Consider the following 20216-nt stretch of genomic DNA (forward strand, 5'->3'; position numbering starts at 1 on the left):
AGAAGAATATCCTCATTAGCAGTAGTGGGGTTATATGGAATGGTGGGGATTTCTGAGACTCAAAAGCCTGTGTCTATTTTTCTACACTGGCCCCTCAGCCCCATCTTCTACAACCAGCCTCAAGAGGAAGTGGAGAAAGAATCATTTATTCACCTCTGGCTGGAAGAACTGCAGATTTCAACTGTGGCAGTTCTAGCACTGAGGAGAAAACACACATAGGAAAAAAGAAGGCCATGTCTCACTTCCAAATTAAAAAAAGACATTTCTACATGTTTCCATAACCCACAGACTGCTGCCATTTGAGGCCAACCCCTCCAAGTTTCCCTCTTTGTCTAGTGTAGTTGCTGAGTCTAGGCCACTGTCAGCAGTCCTTTTCACTCACCCAGGACCATCCCCACACCCCACAGATGCAGAGATTCTCTGGAGACATGTGTACTCTGGTATCAAACAATGCAACTCATGTTTGATTTTGGATAACCTTGCACTGCTGAATAAAATAACCCTTGAGAAAGAAGCAATAAAAGCTCTGTAAGAAAAATGACTCATGTTTCCAAGCTGTCTAAAGTGATCACTTATCCCAACAAATGGTAATTCTTTCAAGACACAGTGGGCATGCACCATACTTATAAAAGTCTGGGAGAAAAGCCTTGCAAATCATTTTTTTTTAAATTCGTGTTAAAATGTATCAAAAGAATATTTCTGGTAGGGTGTACCAGACAGGGTATGCTTGAAAACAAAAACCACATGGATGTGAAAGCCAAGGTGCATTGGCCCAGGGAGGCAGCAGGGTTGGGTAGGGGTGGGGTCTCTGCAGAACATCCAAGCTCATTGTTTATGTACTTGTTTATGTGCCTCTAATTGTTTTCCCTTTTCTCCCCCCACTGGTTAGAGTGCAAAGATGTGAACAAAGTGGCTTATTGCCCACTGGTGCTGAAGTTCAAGTTCTGTAGTCGAGCATACTTCAGACAGATGTGTTGTAAGACCTGCCAAGGACACTGACCCACGGAAAGCCAGAGAGAGCGCCTTGTCATTTCATCATGGAAATGTATCCATCACAGAGAGCCACCCAGAGGAAGAGGATTGATGTCCTTGCAAATGCATTACCCTGTGGAAAACGTAACCACTGGTCAGCCCTAGCTGACAGGATTTCAATATTATTTTAACTTCTGTGAAGTGGGATTTATTGATCCAAAGTGCTGGACACGGTAGTAGGAGGGAATGCCAGATTGGAGAGATCCAAACAACGCAGGGAGACTTGCTTACTGTGGAACCTTTGTGTTCTTTCGAGTAAATCCAATAGCCTGTTTACCTCCTTGGACCATTAAGATAATTTTTATTATGGACTTAGCAATGACACTGAATCCATTTGTGTTTAAAACTGTTTAAAATGTAGCTGTTTTGACTTGGTCAACTATGGAAGTAAAGAAGATTCAGAAATCTTAAGTCATAGCTTAAAAATATTTACTATACTTTATCTCACTCCAACAGCACCACAATTTAAATTCTAAAATGGGCTTTGAACTGTAATTTAAGGCGGAATTATAAATCAGAAGTAATGAAAGTTTGTATTATTTTTCTTCATTCCACTTAATTTCCTTAGGAATAATCCCCCTGTTCTGAACACTGCTGTGAGCCATATATAAACTATATTAAACTGAACAACAATGAAGGACTTAGTTTAAAGCAGTGCATCAGTTACTGCAGCTGTGCAAGTCTATAAATTCACTGCTTAAAGACTGTGGCCAACTTGCCATTGTGCAAGTGAAGCTGAGATTTCCATTAAAACTTTAAGAGAAAAACATTTCAATTTCATGCAGAAGCAGACCTGGGGTATGGTAGAGACTGAAGTTCCAGGCCTTTTGCTGCCAGCACACAGGCTGCCTCAGTTCTTATTTGAGTCACCCCAACTCACTCATGTTTACATCCTCTCCAGCCACAGAACGGCTTCTGCCCTGTTGGATCGTTGCATATGCATGCTGAGCTTGCTGAGATGATACCATGCAAAAGACAGACTGGCTCGGTGACAACCAGGCAGACCCTTTTGCTGACAATTACGATGAGTTCCAGATGTCCCTTCTTTGATATGGCAGAAGGGCATTTATTTATATGAGAGCAAGTGTGTGTGTGTATGTGTGTGTGTGTGTGCAGGCGCTTTTGAGTGTGTGGGTAGGTGAGTGTGCTTGCACATAGATGTGCTATTTCTGTGAGTTCTAAGGTAGGCAAGGGACAATAACCAAAGAAGAAAAACTCATGAAGACTAGAGATCATAAAGCATCATTTAAATAGTCACCTAACCAAGGATTTTGTATTTTTTATGGATACTCTGAATGGCAATTAAATGTGAAATCCAATTTCTTGGGTAGCTCAAACTCTAGAATCAAATCTACCTAAATTAAATTGACTAGCTCACATTTTCCCTGTCCACAAGTTTCACATCACGCTCGTCAAAAAGATTTGACAGTGAGATTTTTTAAGAAGAGAAACAAAAAGAGGGTACTTGCTTTATGAATATGTTGTACTTGAACACTTGCAGCAGGATCTTGACGAATGTGTTTTGTGTCCAAAACATGACTGCACCATGCGACACCAACACCTCAAACTCAAACCAAATGGCTACTTTGCAAGATACTACTTGCGGTTAAAAAGTGTGTTTGACTTAAATCATCACTGTGCTCTGAAACAACCTGCCGGGTGTATCACATACGCCATGACCTAAGAGTGGCTGATTAGGTTTTTCAGAAAGGAAGAGAAACTCATATTCTTCAAAAACCAAACTAGATGTCAGGTTTGCTGTGGACAGTCAGCCTGGGACGTTTGTTGCTCTGCATGTTCAGTCATGGTCATCTGTGTCTCCTCGCCTGCTTTCTCTCAACACCGCAGCTCACATCCCTGAGTTTCCAGAGAGAGCTATTGACAGTGGGCGAGAGTGGCCAGTGCGTCTATCTCTGCTGCCTTGAAGACAGCCCAAGTGCCACCTCAGCCATTCAGTGAAGGGCAGACAGCCCACAAGCACTGACTTCCTTTGGTCCCTTGCAAAGAGCAGTTAACTCGGTGCTAATGTGCCTGGTGAAATAAACTAAACCAACAAAGGATAGGTGGTTTCTGTGGCACCTTTTAGACATAGGTTTGCTGTCAGGATCTGCTTTTTCCAACGTAAATACCAGCTTATGTTTTTATTTCAAGAAGATTTCTTACATTACTGACTAGAGGCTCCTTTCCCCCTCACCCAGGAACTAACATTGTGAGGGCCATAACCCTGGGCCCCGGCAGCACCCCAACTGGTGCTAGAAAGGAGGGTAGCCATGTTCCTCTGGGGGTTGTGCAGCGGCAAGGCCAGGGGGCAGAGAGCACCTGGAAACAGCATCAGATTACTTTCTGGAAAGATCCAAACACAGAATATATACAATAGGACTAAACTTTCAATTGGTCTCGAATTTATACCTGACTGAGAAAGTCTTATTCCATATCACATCACAACATTACTGCTGCTCTCTCATCCATCACGTGGCTGCATGATGCCCTATTCCTAAATATTAACAATAGGATTGTCTGTGGAGGCTGAGCCACCCTGGCAGGCCCTCCAAAAGGAGTGAGCTATGTAGGCTACTCAGAGAAGCCTAAGGAAACTGGTACCCCATGACTGAGAGAAGTATCTGCCACTGCAGAGACCCGCCAAAAAAGGCAAGGTAAGCGTAGCCAACTGACTCCCTGAACAGTCCATTTCATTAGGAATTTTATTATTTGAGTGAATGTCACATAGGTATCCTTAATAATACAGAATGAAATTACCTTTGTATTATTGTGATTAGTTGTTGCTTATTTTATATTCAGTATTAATGTGGTACACTGTTACTTTTTTTTTTGCTTTGTAAATTATATTCTAATTTATTGCCATGTTTCCTAACACTTGTTCTACATTCAGTCTCCTGCTTGTAATGAAAATGAAAAAGTCATTGTAACACTTGATGGAGTGAAATTCCACACCAGGCACAGATTTTTTTAACATAGATAATTTAGTAAAAATAAAAATTCAGCTTGTAAGAATGATTCAGATGGAAGTTGTCTATTCCCTGAAAAGATGGTGTTAAACTCACAGTAGAACTCTCTCCCTTGCAATACCATACTGCAGTGAAAGTGAAATGGAAGTGTTAGTCACATCTGACTCTTTGCAACCTTATGGACTGTAGCCTGCCAGGCTCCTCTGTCCATGGGATTCTCTAGGCGAGAATACTGGAGTGGGTAGCCATTCCCTTCTCCAGGGGATTTTCCCAACCCAGGAGTCAAACCCAGGTCTCCTGAACTGCAGACAGTTTCTTTACTGTCTGTCACCAAGGAAGCCCCTACATCGTCTAAATTTTCCAGGAAGTGTCTGGACTGAGATAACTTGTTGCATTCTTTTTTCTTTTTTTGGCCACACCGTGAAGAATGCAGGATGTTAGTTCCCTGACCAAGGATCAAACCCACACCCCCAACAGTGGAAGCGCAGATTCTCAACTGCTGGACTGCCAGGGAAGTCCCACTTGTTGCCTTCTTATTACCCTTCTCAGAGATTACATCTACTTGTATGTCAGTAACATCTAAATGCAAGGCCTCAGTTATTTCTGGTGGGGCTGTATCCCCAGATGCCACCAGCCAGCTGTTCTAAGGCCAGAAGGGAAGTCAGACTGGCCACTGCCACGTAACTTGAGTCACACGGCCCACAACTCTTTTGCCCTCTCCTTTTTGCCTTCCATGTAAGCTCTTTAGTATAGACACAAGGTATTTCATTGTAGAAAGGGTGCTGAACAAAGAATTCATGCTTGAAGGGTTTTTCTATTCATATTCGACTAGGAACAAAGAACAAGATGAGCATCCTTTGCCACCTTCAGACATTTCCTCTTAGGCTGAGCCGCTTTGCTGAACTGAGGGACCCTATCATATGGAAAGGCAACAGTTCATATGAAGCTTAGCAGCTAATAAGTTATCCCTCCTGCATGCTTAGCTGTTTCAGTACTTTCATAATGACAACTTCATCAATTACGTTAAAAAATGTGCATTGTCCAAAACATGTTTGTGCTTTAATCGACTCACTCCCATATCCCTCCCCCACACATTCAATTATATACATTAGAAGGAATCAAGAAAGGTGATTAGATAGTTCTGGGGGGTGCTTTCTCAAGGTCATCTTAGGAGCCAAAAACGGTGAAGTATTATGAATGCTCAGTTAAGAAGACCCTGGCACCAACTATTTCAGCCTCCCACTGCATTTGCAAAGGGTAGTTCTGCTGCTATGGGTCAGGGAGGGGGAACACCAACCAAGAAATAAGTCCTGCTTTAGCTTTGATTCCTCAGATTCAAATCTGTCTTTTCATCTACAGTTGTTTTCAAGCTTCTGTTTAAATGTTTCTCTCCCAGTGAAATACCTAACTGTCACTATCTTGCCTAGGGCACTGACCCCAAGGACAGTCCGACTTTCTAAAGATTTTGCCACTGCTGGAGGAGCAGTAGGACCCTTCAACCTTATGCTCCAAGAGGCCAGGTGACTTTTTTTTCAAGTAAATTAGGAAGAAAGTTGGATATTGACCTTGGTAACGAAAATACGTGAATTTGTGTGGCAAGGGTAAGATTCATTACTTTTAAAAGAAGGGAAAAGAAATGTAATTCAGGGGGGAAAAAAAAAAGTCATAGCCCAGAAGGACTGGAAAATTCTAAATAAGTGGTCACAGAAAAGAGATCACTCACTGAATAAAAAAAAGTGACAGATTATTTTTGCCATTCTGTCTTGTTCATATCATCAGAATGTGTGGACTAAACTGACACATGGTTTTAAAAAAAGCAGCTGTTCACAATGGTTTTGTGCCTTAGACGTCAAAACCTCAGGCTGGAACTTAAAAGGAAAACGGTCTTTTCTCCCGTTTCTTTCTCAGAGGGTTATTTCTAGCCTTGTTCATCCCTCATTTCATCCGCAGATGATATCTGAGGCCGGAAATGGAACAGTGGTTTGAGGGCTGGCTCTGCTCTGTGGAGCAAACCAAGGTTATGCCCATATTGTCTCTTGGTCAGTGGCTTTCCTTAGCACACTGAAAGCCTTGAACTCTATAGGTGCTTCTTAAATTTTTGGCTTGAACACCTTACCTCACCAAGAGGTTTCACATAAAAAGGGGCAAGGCCTCCTAGAACTCAGAGTGCTTCTTCAGATCAATGGCTCAAAAAGTTGGTGGCATCCACCAGCCCAAGACTGATGTAATTCTTGGGAGGCCTGCTCTGTGGCCCTGGCAAGGGCAGTTGTGGATAGCAGGCTACTGCATGGGCTCACAGAGCAGCAATTATAAGATGACGCTCCTGAAATCCCAAGCAAATATGGCCACAGGAAGTTCGATTCCAGGCCAGGTGTGCCCACTATGTCTGGAGATTGGCATTAACCATGGGCATTCATTTATATCAGTGTTTGCTGAGGCCCTATTGTGACCAGCTTCTGTGCTAGACACTTAGCATATGCTGTCCCGTGGAATATTCTCTTAACAAACCTGTGAGGACAATACTGTCGATCCCCATTTACAGATGCCAAAACTGAGGCTCAGAGAGGTTGAATAAGTTATGAATAGTCACAGGCCAGTGAGGAAATGTTACTTCTTTGGCATATAGAAGGGAGCTGCCTGGCCCACCTCTGGGACAAGGAAGCTGGGAAGGAAGCTCCTCTACCAAAGAGAAAACAACCTGGCTAGAGGCGATGAGGTCCTACTTCCTGGGAAGCAGTGGGCCCAAGGCCATGGGAGGGGCCTGAGGGGTCACCGAAGGGTAAACTTGGGGCTCCTGTCTGGTAGGTGGTGGTGTTCACTCTGAAAATTCCTATGTCTGGTGACAAAATTACAGGTGGGGACCAGAAGTGGTTTCCGAGCATGTGGTTAGAGTTCGTGGGAAGAGGAGGAGAAGGAAGGTCAAAGACACTGGAGGATGTGGCAGCAGCCAAGCAACACGAAGGCTGTCACCGCTCCTGAAACGTCCTGTTTGGAACCACGGAGCCTGTCCCTGCCTGACAGCCCCCCACGCCATTTCCAGACGTGCCAGATGGCCTTGCTGACCTGCATCCACTCAGTTGGAGCAGAATGAGTCCCGTGCTGGCTTTGGGGTAAGTTCTGAAGAAGGAAGGTGGGATTCTCTGTGTTTCAGTCAGAGCAGTACCATAGGGACTGGAAAGCCCAGGCCATGGGGCTGCTGCCAGAAAGCACATTCTTTGACCTTCTGTGGTGGGTCCACAGAGTGGAACCAGGTGTTCTTTCAGCCCATGCCAGAATGCATTGGCTGTCCGACTGGCCACCTGCCTCCACCCCACCGACAGGGCTTTTGGCTGGCCCTCTACCAAACAGCTGTGCTGGGAGCCACAGGTGGCCGCCCACGCTTGTGCCCAGGCCAGCAGCTGCATTGGCCTGACTCAGCCTGGCAAGATGGACCTCATGCACCTATGCCCTCCACCCCAGCTCCTCCCCAAACCAGGTCACTCAACAGGCTGCAGAGAAGGAAAACCAAAGTGTACATGCACTAAGGAATTGCTTTTGTGTTCCAAAGGCAAGCAAAAAGCATGCTGTTCTCTTCCCCTTCTTTCAGTATCATCAACTTTGGTATTTTATTTTTAACCATTCAAATCCAATATAAATGAATCAACATTTAGTTCCTGTTTGTTGCTTATGTTGTTGTTAGAATAAAAAAACCTCCTGATGCTTTGTCTCTATACAAATATAAAGGCAAAGGAGGATGACGTCCAAGTTAAAAGAGATAATGTGTACTTATTATCTAGATAGTAGTAAGAATGGCTTGATATTTTTAAGAAAACACTCCCAGAAGTGACTAAAATGTGAGTTTGAATTAAAATGGGTAGGGGAAAAACAGTTCTCACAGCTGACCTAAATGCAATAAAGACGAATTTAAGAGCTTTAAACTTTGAAACAGAGAAAAAGTAAAGTTGAGAAATTAAATACATTTTATTTTGAGATTTAAAAGGGGAAGTGTATGTTGAAATTATGAAACAAGATAATAACCTGGAGCTTTCAGGATTTTCTGAATGTAGGCTGGGTCAGGAAGATGTTATTATTTACTGTGCCAGGAGCCAAGTCCCCTCCAGTGTGGGAAGCTCCTGCTGAAGGGAAGGAGGAGAGGCCCCACTGTTTCATTTTTTCCCATATTTAATCTCAACTGCAGAAACTACATGTACCAGCTATCTCCTGTGTCTGGCTTTTAAAATCAATACTTGAGAACTTAACTCTCCAAACGAGTGCTGTTCCCTTCCGTGTAATCACTGGAGATCACTCTGTACTCATCCTAAGAGCAAAACCATCACTCAAAGCTGTCTTAAAATTGCTTGTTTAGACTATCTCCCCGAGTAAGATGGATTTGATTTTCACAAAATTTCAAAACCAGATCTGATGAGTAATTTGCATATAATCATTTTGGCTACAAATATCTTCTGTCTTACAAATTGACCCCAGGTGATACCACAAAAACAACTCCAAATACGCTTTGAGCAAGTGACTTTTTTGAAGGATTTCACTCATTTGGGTGCAAAAGTGCTGGTGTTTTGTCTAAAAATTATTGGCATTACTTTATAATCCAATTTAAGACTGATATAATACGTGCTTTTGCTAAATATCCCTATTTCTACTTCTAAAATTAGCTGAAACCTGGACCACCTAACCTGATGTGTTATCTGTTAGGGAGAAGAAAGATCTCTGACCTCTTAGAACTGAGTCAACTCTTAAATACAGGAAGCAGAACCACTTCTCAGACCCTGGAGGTTAGCACACAGCTGTCCTTTCAGGATTCCCTTCCAGAGGGCTAATTAACCAAGGTCTATCAGCACCGCTAGCAAAGCTGCCGCCAAGTGCGCAAGACTTGGTGCTCTGCTTCCTCACCATTGGGAAATGCCACAAGTTTACACAACTGTCTGTGTGTTGCATTCCTGCAGCTCAAGTCATTTCCCATTTTCTTAAATGATAATTCCAAAATGAGCCTTGTCCTCTGAAGTGAATTGGCTCCATGTGGGGCTGACAAGCCAGCACTGAGTGTCTTCTCCCTTAGTCTGCCTCTCTTCTAGAGTTTTCAAGGAAGTTGTTAATGATGTGTAAACAGATACTCAAACATATGGGGTCGACTGCTACTGTAAGGAATTCCAAGTGGTCTTTTGAAGAAGATAGTTACTCCCTTACTTATTTAACTTTGAAGTGTGAATTTTTACCATGAGTTTTTTTTTTTTTTTACATATAAAACAGATACCCATGTAAATATCAAGACACAAACCAAAAAAAATTTTTCCCAAGATTTTTGCTGTAACATGCCTTAAAATTCACAATTTTTGTATCTTCCTTCCCACCCTCCCCCACCCCCACCAAAGTCTGGAAAATTCCATGGACAGAGGAGCCTGGTGGGTCGCAAAGAGTCGAACATGACTGAGCACACAACACTCCACTCCCCACCCCCAAAGAGCCAGATCATTTTAAATTCATACCCTGTCTTTCCAAACAGCTTCAAAAAGTCTCCTTGGGTGGCCAGGAATTCTTGTTCCTCAAAATTAGTGGTGACAGCTATGGTCAGGGACACTTTTGGAGTCCACTGTCACTCCAAATCAAAAAGAAAACTTCACTTTAAACCTGTTTACAGTCTCCCCTCCCCCCCCCCCCACCACCACCAGTCTAACAAATGGATCTTTTTCATCCACTTCATAGTAATTAAGTTGCTGATAATTGCCTAGGAGAAAAGCTCTGATAAGACGATGGGATCCCTTCAAGAAGTGTATGAAGAAAATAATAAGTGATAGTGTATTTATTTAATGTAATATGTTTTATAAGAATAAGGGGTGCTGAGAAATTAGAACTGTTTCCCGCATTGTTGAAGATATTTGATTTTTTTTTTTTTTTTTGCTTTAGGCAAGAAAGTATCAACTTTATTTTGTTTTAATTTATTTTGGAAATTTTCATGCATATGCAAAGAGCAGAGAGACTTGTTTAACTACTCAGCCTTCTTCACCCAAGTTCTGGCAGTTATCAACACATGACCAGCCTTTTTTCCATCTACACTCCTCTACTGTGGATTATTTAAGCAAAATTATTTCATCATTAAATATTTTAGAATGTGGCCCTAAAAGATAAAGACTTTGAAAAGAGACCACACTACTATTTTATAAACACTTATATTTTCATTGTGAAATTGCATTTGCTCTTTTTAAAACTGTTGTCCTCAAACTTAAGAAAGTAAAAAAATTGTATATGCCACTTAATGAGCACCTACTGTATGCTGTATATCCGGTCAGGTCATATTAGAAGGGGCTTTCTGTCCATTATCTTATCATAATATTGATTTTATCAAAGAGGAAACTGAGGCTGAGAGAGGTTAAGAGACTCATCCGCTGGCATGTTGTGCCCAGCTGGACTGTAGAAAACCAGGATTTATGAGAAAACAATTCTACTGCCAGTGCCTATCCTTTCTTTGTTGCAAATCACATTTAGGAAGAGGAACATCCAACATCCCTCTCTGCTTGTTGATCCCAGAAGAGTGGTCCCAAAACAAGTAACTCATGGAGAAAAACAATTCCCTTCCTCTGGCCCTTCCGGACCATGGGTGCTTCCAGCCTAAGTTTTGTAAGACAGTGTTGCCTTCCTGTAACTGTCTTGCTGCAAATGATTTCAGCCATATTTTTCTTTACAATCAGCGAGTCAATAGCTCCCCTAGTTAATGAAACTTCTCTCAAATTCCAACTCCACTGCAAAATTTCTGACTGTAACCATACGTAATTAATTGTAGCAAGTTCAACTGTGTCGTTAAAAGTTATCTGTAGGGAAGTGTTGTGACGTTTGCAAATAGCTTTCAAAGAATTGATTTTTTAAAATGGGGCAGGTGTAGAGAGAGAACAACAAACAAATATAGCAAATGTTAATAATTGGTAAATATAGGTGATGGGTAAACGGGAAGAATGTTCATCCCCACAGAATGTGTGGGCATGTATTGCATGTGTATACATGTATATGTGTGTTCACATGCATGTGTGTGTGTGTGTGTGTGTGTGTGTATGTTTAGAGAGAGGAAGAAGGAGTGAGCAATGGCTTATTGATATCTCAGTCAAAAAAAAGAAAGCTTAGTGAATTAGTCTTTCCTATCCTTTTTCATCTTTATAAGCAGGAAACCAAGTGAAAAGCAGGACTTGGAATCACAAGTCTTTCATGTAAGGAGTAGCCAGAGAGGAAAGCAACTGGGCTAAAACCCAATTCTGAGTCTTTGTCCAAAAATGAGTTTTTCTCAAGTTGGAGCAGTGGTTCCCAGACTTTCAGATTTCATGGACCACTAAAATTTCAAACTACTTTGAAGACAGATGTAGAGTGGCTAACTTTTTGCTCTGCCAAGCAAAGACATTTTTCTAAAATCTATCCTTTCTAAGAGAGAGTACATTTGAACACTAAAAACATGGAAGTTAACTATCTTATTCTTATTTTTCCGTTTAACCTCCTTTTCAACTAAGAAGGCTTTTAACTGCATGTATACAACACTAATAGCTGGATTTCTCTGGTGGCTCAAACAGTAAAGAATCTGCCTGCAATACAGGAAACCTGGGTTCAATCCTTGGATTGGGAAGATCCCCTGGAGTAGGAAATGACAACCCAGTCCTATATTCTTGCCTGGAGAATCCCCATGGATGGAGGAGCCTGGTGGACTGCAGTCCATGGGGTCACAAAGAGTCGGACACAATTGAGCGACTAAACACAACACACGAACAACACTAAGGGCTTCCCTGGTGGCTCAGTTGGTAAAGAATCTGCCTGCAATGCAGGAGACTTGGGTTTGATCCCTGGGTCAGGAAGATCCCCTGGAGAAGGAAATGACAACCCACTCTAGTATTCTTGCCTGGGAGATCATATGGAAGAGGAGCCTAGCAGTCCATGGGGTCTCAAGAGTCAGGCACGACTTAGTGACTCAACCACCCCTACCACTTACAACACTAAACAAGTGACTGGAACACTAAGGGCAGTGCAGTTCCAGTTCCAGACGGAAGCCCATTGTTCCACAGGGGTCCTGGAGGAACCCTGGAGGTCCCTCTGCCTGTCTCCACATGCCTGTGGCTTCCCTCATGTGCAGGATGGCCATCGCAGTTCCAGGGGTGCATGCAGAAGAGTCAACTGCTCGCAGAGGGCACTGTCATGGAGACAGAGTGCTCCCAGAAGCTGTAGCACATGGACCCTGAGAACACAGAGGCTGGTACTAAGCCTCACTCTATGTTCCAGCTCCAAAAAGGCCGAGATGAAATCCGCAGTGTCTCTGCTACTGGTGCCTAGGATCCACTGTTTGTAGGGGACTAGGGACAATATCACATATCTGAAAGCCTCCTCGGGGGCAGAAGCCTGGTGTTTGGGAGCTCTTCACTTAGAGCTTCCCATGCTGAGGCCTGTAGCACCTGCTGAGCATATATCCACAGTCTAAGAAATGCTTTCCTTAGTTTCATCCAAGCTGAGAGCAGAGATTTAAGTAAATAATGCTCAAAATCTTCCTGCATTTCAAGGGAGCCTGGAGAAACCTGGCCAAATGATATCATAGCTCTGCTGAGAAAAGCTTGAATCATCTCCCATCATTTCACCCCCAATTGACTGTGAACAACTACTCATCTTTGTTAACTGCCTTATTGAATTATTCATGAAAGCAAAAATATTCAGACCCACAGAACTGGTCTTCCTCTGCTACATAAAGGAAATTGTAACAGCTCCTAGTGAGAGTTGTTAGTGTAATTAAAATGAACGTTTTACTCTCTTGACAAGCTATGGAAAATGTGATAACCCACAGATAATTTTAAAACAGCATCTTAGCTTGGAGCTCCAATCTTTTTTGAGACATGTACTGAAATTGTATAAAAGAGAAATTGCAATTTTAGCAAAAACTAAAAAAATAGATTTCCAGGATTAAATGACAGAATAAAGTCATAATATAGAATCTGTCTTCCCTCAATCCAATAAAATAAACAAGAGAGTTTTTTAAAAGACTAAAAACATCACCAACAACAAGCCAACAATAGAGGCGGAATAATTTTCTGCTGTCTGTATTGAAAAACAGTGGTTGAAGGGAAGTCTTGTGCAATCCACACAGTTCCATGCAACTCCTACCTTTGAACCTACCCATCATAACTGGTACTCAGAAAAGAAGGTGAGTCAACAAAATCCTAAAAATTCTTACTGATATTCTCCGACATGGGAAGAACCAGTTTGAGGGACTGAATCAGTGGCTCTAGGAAAAACAGACCTAAGCCGTCAACAGCAGAAATTTCTGCTTACCACAAACTTCAGAGATAAGGACGGCCGCAGTCTATGGACATTCCTCAAAAAATTCAACCTAGAATTACCATATTTTCCAGCAGTTTCACATCTGGGTAGATAACCAAAAAGACTGAAAGCAGAGACTCGAGACATTTGTACAGCCATGTTTGTGGTGGCATTATTCACAGCAGTCAAAAGCTGGAAACAACCCAAGTGTCCATTGACAGATAAACAAAATGTGATATATACAATGGAATATTATCAGCCTTAAAAAGGAAGGAAATTGTGATGCCTGCTACAATATGGATGAGACTTGGGGACATTATGGTAAAGAAAACAAGGCAGTCACAAAAAAACACATACTGTATGAAGGTACCTAGAGGAGTCAACCTCATAGAGACAGAAAGTAGAACAGTGGTTGCCAGGGACTGTGGGGAGGGGAGGGAAGAGTTATATTTCATTTGAATTCTTGTTGAAGAAAATGAAAAAGTTCTGGAGATGGATGATGGTGATGGCAGTACACGATGTACATGTGCTTATGCTAAGGAATTGTGTTCATTAAAAAAAGTGTCAGTTGCTCATTGTGCTCTGAGCGACCCCATGGACTATAGCCCACCAGGTTCCTCTGTCCATGGGATTTCCCAGGCAAGAATACAGGATTGGTTGCCATTCCCTTTTCAAGGGGATCTTCCCGAGCCAGGGATCAAATCCCAGTCTCCTGCATTGCAGGCTGATTCTTTACTGTCTGAGCCACCAGGGGATTACCTTCCATTAAAAAGACAATTGTAAATTTTATGTTGTGTATATTGAATCACAATTTTAAAAAGAAAGTCTATGAGGATTTGCTGTCTCTGTCACCCTGCTTATTTAACTTATATGCTGAGTACATCATGAGAAACGCTGGGCTGGAAGAAGCACAAGCTGGAATCAAGATTGCTCGGAGAAATATCAATAACCTCAGATATGCAGGTGACACCACCCTTATGGCAGAAAGTGAAGAGGAACTAAAAAGCCTCTTGATGAAAGTGAAAGTGGAGAGTGAAAAAGTTGGCTTAAAGCTCAACATTCAGAAAATGAAGATCATGGCATCCGGTCCCATCACTTCATGGGAAATAGATGGGGAAACAGTGGAAACAGTGTCAGACTTTATTTTGGGGGGCTCTAAAATCACTGCAGATGGTGACTGCAGCCATGAAATTAAGACGCTTACTCCTTGGAAGGAAAGTTATGACCAACCTAGATAGCATATTGAAAAGCAGAGACATTACTTTGCCAACAAAGGTCCGTCTACTCAAGGCTATGGTTTTTCCAGTGGTCATGTATGGATGTGAGAGTTGGACTGTGAAGAAGGCTGAGTGCTGAAAAATTGATGCTTTTGAACTGTGGTGTTGGAGAAGACTATTGAGAGTCCCTTGAACTGCAAGGAGATCCAACCAGTCCATTCTGAAGGAGATCAGCCCTGGGATTTCTTTGGAAGGAATGATGCTAAAGCTGAAACTCCAGTACTTTGGCCACCTCATGCGAAGATTGACTCATTGGAAAAGACTCTGATGCTGGGAGGGATTGGGGGCAGGAGGAGAAGGGGACGACAGAGGATGAGATGGCTGGATGTCATCACTGACTCGATGGACATGAGTCTGAGTGAACTCCGGGAGTTGGTGATGGACAGGGAGGCCTGGCGTGCTGGGATTCATGGGGTCGCAAAGAGTCAGACACGACTGAGCGACTGAACTGAACTGAAAGTGAAGAGGAACTAAAGGGCCTCTTGATGAAAGTGAAAGAGGAAGAAAGTTGGCTTAAAACTCAACATTCAAAAATGGTCCCATCACTTTATGGCAAATAGATGGGAACACAATGGAAACAGTGACACTTTATTTTCTTGGGCTCCAAAATCACTGCAGATGGTGACTGCAGCCATGAAATTAAAAGACACTTGCTCCTTGGAAGAAAAGCTATGACCAACCTAGACAGCATATTAAAAAACAGAGACATCACTTTTCTGACAAAGGTCCATCTAGTCAAAGCTATGGTTTTTCCAGTAGTCATGTATGGATGTGAGAGTTGGACCATGAAGAAAGCTAAGCGCCAAAGAATTTTGACTTTCAAAAGCCAAAGATGCTTTTGAACTGTGGTGTTGGAGAAGACTCTTGAGAGTCCTTTGGACTGCAAGGAGATCCACTCAGTCCATCCTAAAGGAAATCAGTCCTGACTATTGATTGGAAGGACTGATGCTGAAGCTGAAGCTCCAATACTTTGGTCACCTGATACGAAGAACTGACTCATTGGAAAAGACCCTGATGCTGGGAAAGATTGAAGGCAGGAGGAGAAGGGGACAACAGAGAATGAGATGGTTGGATGGCATCACCGACTCAATGGACATGAGTTTGAGTAAGGTCTGGGAGTTAGTGATGGACAGGTAAGCCTCGTGTGCTGCAGTCCATGGGGTCTCAAAGAGTCAGACATAACTGAGTGATTGACCTGAACTGAAAGCACTGTGGAGATTTTGGGAAAAGACCCTCAAGCCCACAGGATGGGGATATACTAGCTACATAAGTGGGTCATGTTATAGGGCTGTGGTGGGATATATTGTTCTTCCCAGCTGCTCCTTTACTTTCTCATCCTTGCCCTTTGCCCTGTGACTTGAGGTGGCCCCTGCTGCAGAATAAAGTCTATTCCCTGTCCTGTTGACTTTGGGCTTGGCCATACGACTTTCTGTGTTTAGTCAATGGCATGTGAGCAAATGTGACATACTCTGTGTCCTGGCCATTTGTGGTTGGCTCTTTCTTTTTACTTTCTGCCATGAGACTGACTTGTCCGAAACAGCACCACTTAGGTGGTTTCTATTCTGAATGTTCATCTGAGTACATTGGAAGCACACATCCCCACTAAGATATAAGGAGAAAACGTTGACACATGACCCCCTTCCTGTGCCTTCTCTTCTCTCCATAACACTCTTCCTCCCATCCCCCTAGGGGCATGCTTCCTGAAAACAGTGCCCCAGATAGAATGTTCTTTTTCTGCCACATGCCTGGCTGCCCAATCTTGTGAGCCAGGTCCAGCTGAAGATGACTATTCTGAGATTCCGTTGTGAAATCTTTCTCCAAATTTATCTAGAGAAATGAAAACAGCCCATCCTTATGAGCTCATGGGAAAATCTTGGCACTCTTGCCAGAGCATCAGAAAGGAAAGGCCATTGCTTCAGACAGACAGGGATGTCCAGACCTGGAGTGAAGGGAATGCTCCTCATCATAGCCCCATTCCTCAACTTCCTTCCTCAGCTCATATAAATATACCCTCATGGTTCTGGGTTTTCGTCTTTTTTCCAATATTCAGAATTTCTCTCCTATTTGAGATGTATAAGCTGTTAAATCCAAGGCAGATCTTTTCTTTACCGATCTAACGCTACAGGAATTCTTGCCTGTTCCCTCAGTGTCTGCCCAAAATAGGTACAGTTATGAGAGCAGCTCCTGCCCACAAAGTGTGGGCTTCTATCCCCTGGGCTGCAGGGCAGACAGAGAGGGTTTTTAGCTAAGAAGGTTTGTGGCAGAAGCCTGGATGCACACACTTGCCAGACAGAAAATAGCCCAAGATGATGATCTCAACTGAGTCTTGATTGCTGCTAATTTCTAGTTACTGTCCTGAACACAGAGTTAGAAACAGTCTGTGCTCAGAAAGTTCGCTGTCTAAGTTGCCAGTGGTGGGCCCTGTGCATGAGACTGGTCAATAAATATCATTTGATGAGCCAGAGGTCTTTCGTGGGGGACAAACTGGCTCCCTGAAGAGTTCACGCTCTCAGTCCAAGAGGAGAGAAATGGGATTCCGCCAGAAGTCAAAGTCTAGCCTGTTTGAGAAGTAGTTACAAAATGATAGATGATCCTGCCTGTTTATAAGCGGGGAGCGTTTCTGCCACAGGGCTCAGGTACTTCTGAACACAGCTCCTGCCCCTGCCCAGAGGCCTCAGGAAGCCTCAAGGGACAGAATCGTCCCCATTTTTGAGAAGGAGAAGTGGAGTTATGGAGATGTGAGTCAGCTTTTCCATGGCTGTATCGTACAAATAGCCCCAGAGTCAGTTTCCTGCCTCCCAGCCAAAAGAGGCATTTTTGAGACCTCTTGCCTCCTTCTCAGGAGTATTCCTGATACAATGTCAAATATCCAAAAGGTTCTACAGCCCAACATAGTTTGGCTTTGAATCCAAGTTGGCAACGGTTGGTGATGTGAAATGGAGACCTTTCCCCAAAGGGGCAGGAGTGAGCATGACCCAGGCTGGGTCCTCTGCTGGAGGGAAGCAGATGGACACCAGACACCTCTGCTTCCCTGCTGTGTGGCCCCACAGGTGACAGATGGGACAGAGTCGCCTGCCAATCCTCAGATCACCATCTGAGGCAGTTGGCAAAGAACAGACTCCACACCTGGCTGGTCCAGGTGAGACCTTTCATAATGAGCATGTGGCTGTAAGTGCCTCCGTTCAACTAGTCTGGGGCAGTCTGAAATGTCTAGAACCAACTGGAAACAACAGGAAAACTAAACAGCTTCCCCACAGGCATAGATGCCAAGTTGATCACCAGCAAAGGGAAAAATCAATACACTGAGTTATCCTGAAAAATGAAATGGAAGCCAACTAGTTTCACCAAAGAAGCAGGACGCTTAGTTCTTAAAAAGAAAAATTCACCAGACACCACCAAAAAGAATAAAATGCAAAGCCAGGAGGTACCAGTCAGTAGAGACTTGGCGTGTTGAACATGGTGGACCAGCTGTCCAAGATGATAAGATTGCTGTTGACGGGTATAGGCCTCCAGGGAGATGGGCTTTGGATGGTGTTGCCATGGCCCGATCACAGTTGTTTACATCTGTTCCTTACTAAAACAGCATTGTACTCCAAGCCCCATGCCTCAGGAACTAGCTGCTGCCCCATTGGAAGCACAGACAGCCCTTCCTTGAGAAGAATCCTCCAGGCACAGGTCACCTAGAGGGCACTGGGGGACACTGGGGCAGAGGAAGCATTAGTGAGGGGGCAGAAGAGCTGTCTTCCTCCCCTGCCTCTGTCACCCGTCTGATGTTGCTGCTTCAGTTTCCTGTATACTTCCCTACCCCATGTGTTGATACGAGGCTGCAAGGACATCTTGCACGTAAGATGCCAGGTCTTGAGGTTGTTGGTGTCCCAGGACTGTTCTACCACCACAGTGGGCTTGTAAATCTCAAGGGGATCCTGTGTCATCATTTTAGTCACAGGTAGGGGCTTGGACTGCCACTCCCCCCTTAATTCTTAGAGTGTAAGTGTATCTTTGAGTATTCCTGTGGATTGTTGCTTCCATTGGATATTTGCCAACTAGCATGTGCCCTGTTCCCAGACATGTTTGCTAGAATCTAGTATTCACTCTACTCCAAGCAAAGATACTGAAGGTTCTGGCAAGGCTTAGAAACCTGCTCCCAAGAATCAGTCCTGCAGAAGATTGTTTGACAACTTGTGAGAATCAGCATGACTATCTCTTCGTTAGAGGAAGGAACCGAGAAGCTGTGACTAAAAATGGAGATGGAGCACTTAATGAGATAAAAAGATTTAGATGACCACAGTGAATACATGAAAACAAATAAATTCATGGAAGTTGTGAGTTGAAAGCAGACTGTGAAGGAGGACTAGATGTGATGCATTATGGGGTGCCTGTTCAACCCACTCTGAGAAGGGGCCCCTCATCCATCAGAGCCGTACCTGTTACACGCGTTCCTGCTGCCTTGACCAGAGCTGATAAGGTGGGTCCTTGGGGTGGATAGGCTTCCCTGGTGGCTCAGATGGTAAAGCAATGCGGGAAACCCGAGTTCAATTCCTGGGTTGGGAAGATCCCCTAGAGAAGGAAATGGCAATCCACTCCAGCACTCTTGCCTGGAAAATCCCATGGACGGAGAAGCCTGATAGGCTACAATCCATGGGGTTGCAAAGAGTCGGACACGACTGAGTGACTTCACTTTCATGAAAATCCCATGGACAGAGAAGCCGGATAGGCTACAATCCATGGGGTCGCAAAGAGTCAGACACGACCTACAATCCATGGGGTCGCAAAGAGTCAGACACGACTGAGTGACTTCACTTTCACTTTCACTTTTGGGGTGGATAGGCTGATGGAGTTTCCCTGAAAATGTGGAGTTGGAATTTAAGAATGTGGTCAGTCTCTGGCTATGACTGGACCTGCAGATGTATAAACTTCTTCTCTGTGAAGTAGACATCTTCTGCCGTGCACATGGTGATACTGGAAAGCTGACCTATCTAGAGCAGAGAAGAAGCAGACACACAGCGATAAACAGAGGTGAGAGTCCATACAGCCCTAGGAGAGAGAAGTTGCCTTAGTTCCTGATCGCCACCCAGTCCCTTGTGAAAGCAGCTCCTTCCTGCTATTTCATGAGACACTTCTCAATCCTTATACCATGCCCTCCTTTTATCACTTTTACTAGATTGAGCTCATTTCTATTACTTGTAATTCTATAATATAATTGTACAATGTAATCATTAGGAATTCAAGAATCTTTGCTGATCAATTGAAGAAGACAAGACTTCATTCTACTACAAGCAATGGGTTCTATGCATAGTCAGTAAATCCGTAGCTCCTCGAACCATCACTTAGACAAAATGTTGAAATGTATTCTTCACATAACAGCCACTCAGTGAATGGTTCTTGAATTACAAGTCAGGATAGGACTAAGTCATGCGTAGGCCACTATTGTATTTCAGTAAAGGAGAGGAAGACAATGAGGAAAAATTGCTAATAACTCTTACTAATCATCATGACAATTGAATGATCTGTTGCTTGAGAAGTGATTGCTGGGGGCTTCCTTCTCCTCTGAGTAGTTTATTTTCAGAATATGTCTGTATATTCTGGCACCTCATGGTGTTTAGACAGTACAGGAAAGGTAATATTTATGAAGTCTTCTTTTATGTATGGTAACTACAGACAGATGGATCTA

The 20216-nt window shown here is 43.4% G+C and overlaps 1 protein-coding gene across 4 annotated transcripts in view; it reads left to right on the forward strand.

The window, feature by feature from the left end:
• The window catches only part of ADAMTS6 (ADAM metallopeptidase with thrombospondin type 1 motif 6), a 430884-nt gene that overhangs the window by 274498 nt on the left and 136170 nt on the right, over positions 1-20216 (forward strand). For 3 of the 4 annotated variants that reach the window (XR_009731737.1, XR_009731739.1, XR_009731738.1), the window contains exons 24-27: positions 890-3686; positions 4425-5518; positions 6853-7108; positions 19373-19561. Coding sequence is in view for 1 of the 4 variants with exons in the window: in XM_061393406.1 (XP_061249390.1) it covers positions 890-999 (110 nt within the window). In the remaining 3 variants the exon portion in view is untranslated. Of the gene's footprint in view, positions 1-889; positions 4048-4424; positions 5519-6852; positions 7109-19372; positions 19562-20216 lie in introns of those variants that run through there. The other variant, XM_061393406.1, reaches the window with a different exon arrangement.

This window comes from Bos javanicus, chromosome 20 (assembly GCF_032452875.1).
Source record: "Bos javanicus breed banteng chromosome 20, ARS-OSU_banteng_1.0, whole genome shotgun sequence".
In the NCBI taxonomy this organism is placed as follows: Eukaryota; Metazoa; Chordata; class Mammalia; order Artiodactyla; family Bovidae; genus Bos; species Bos javanicus.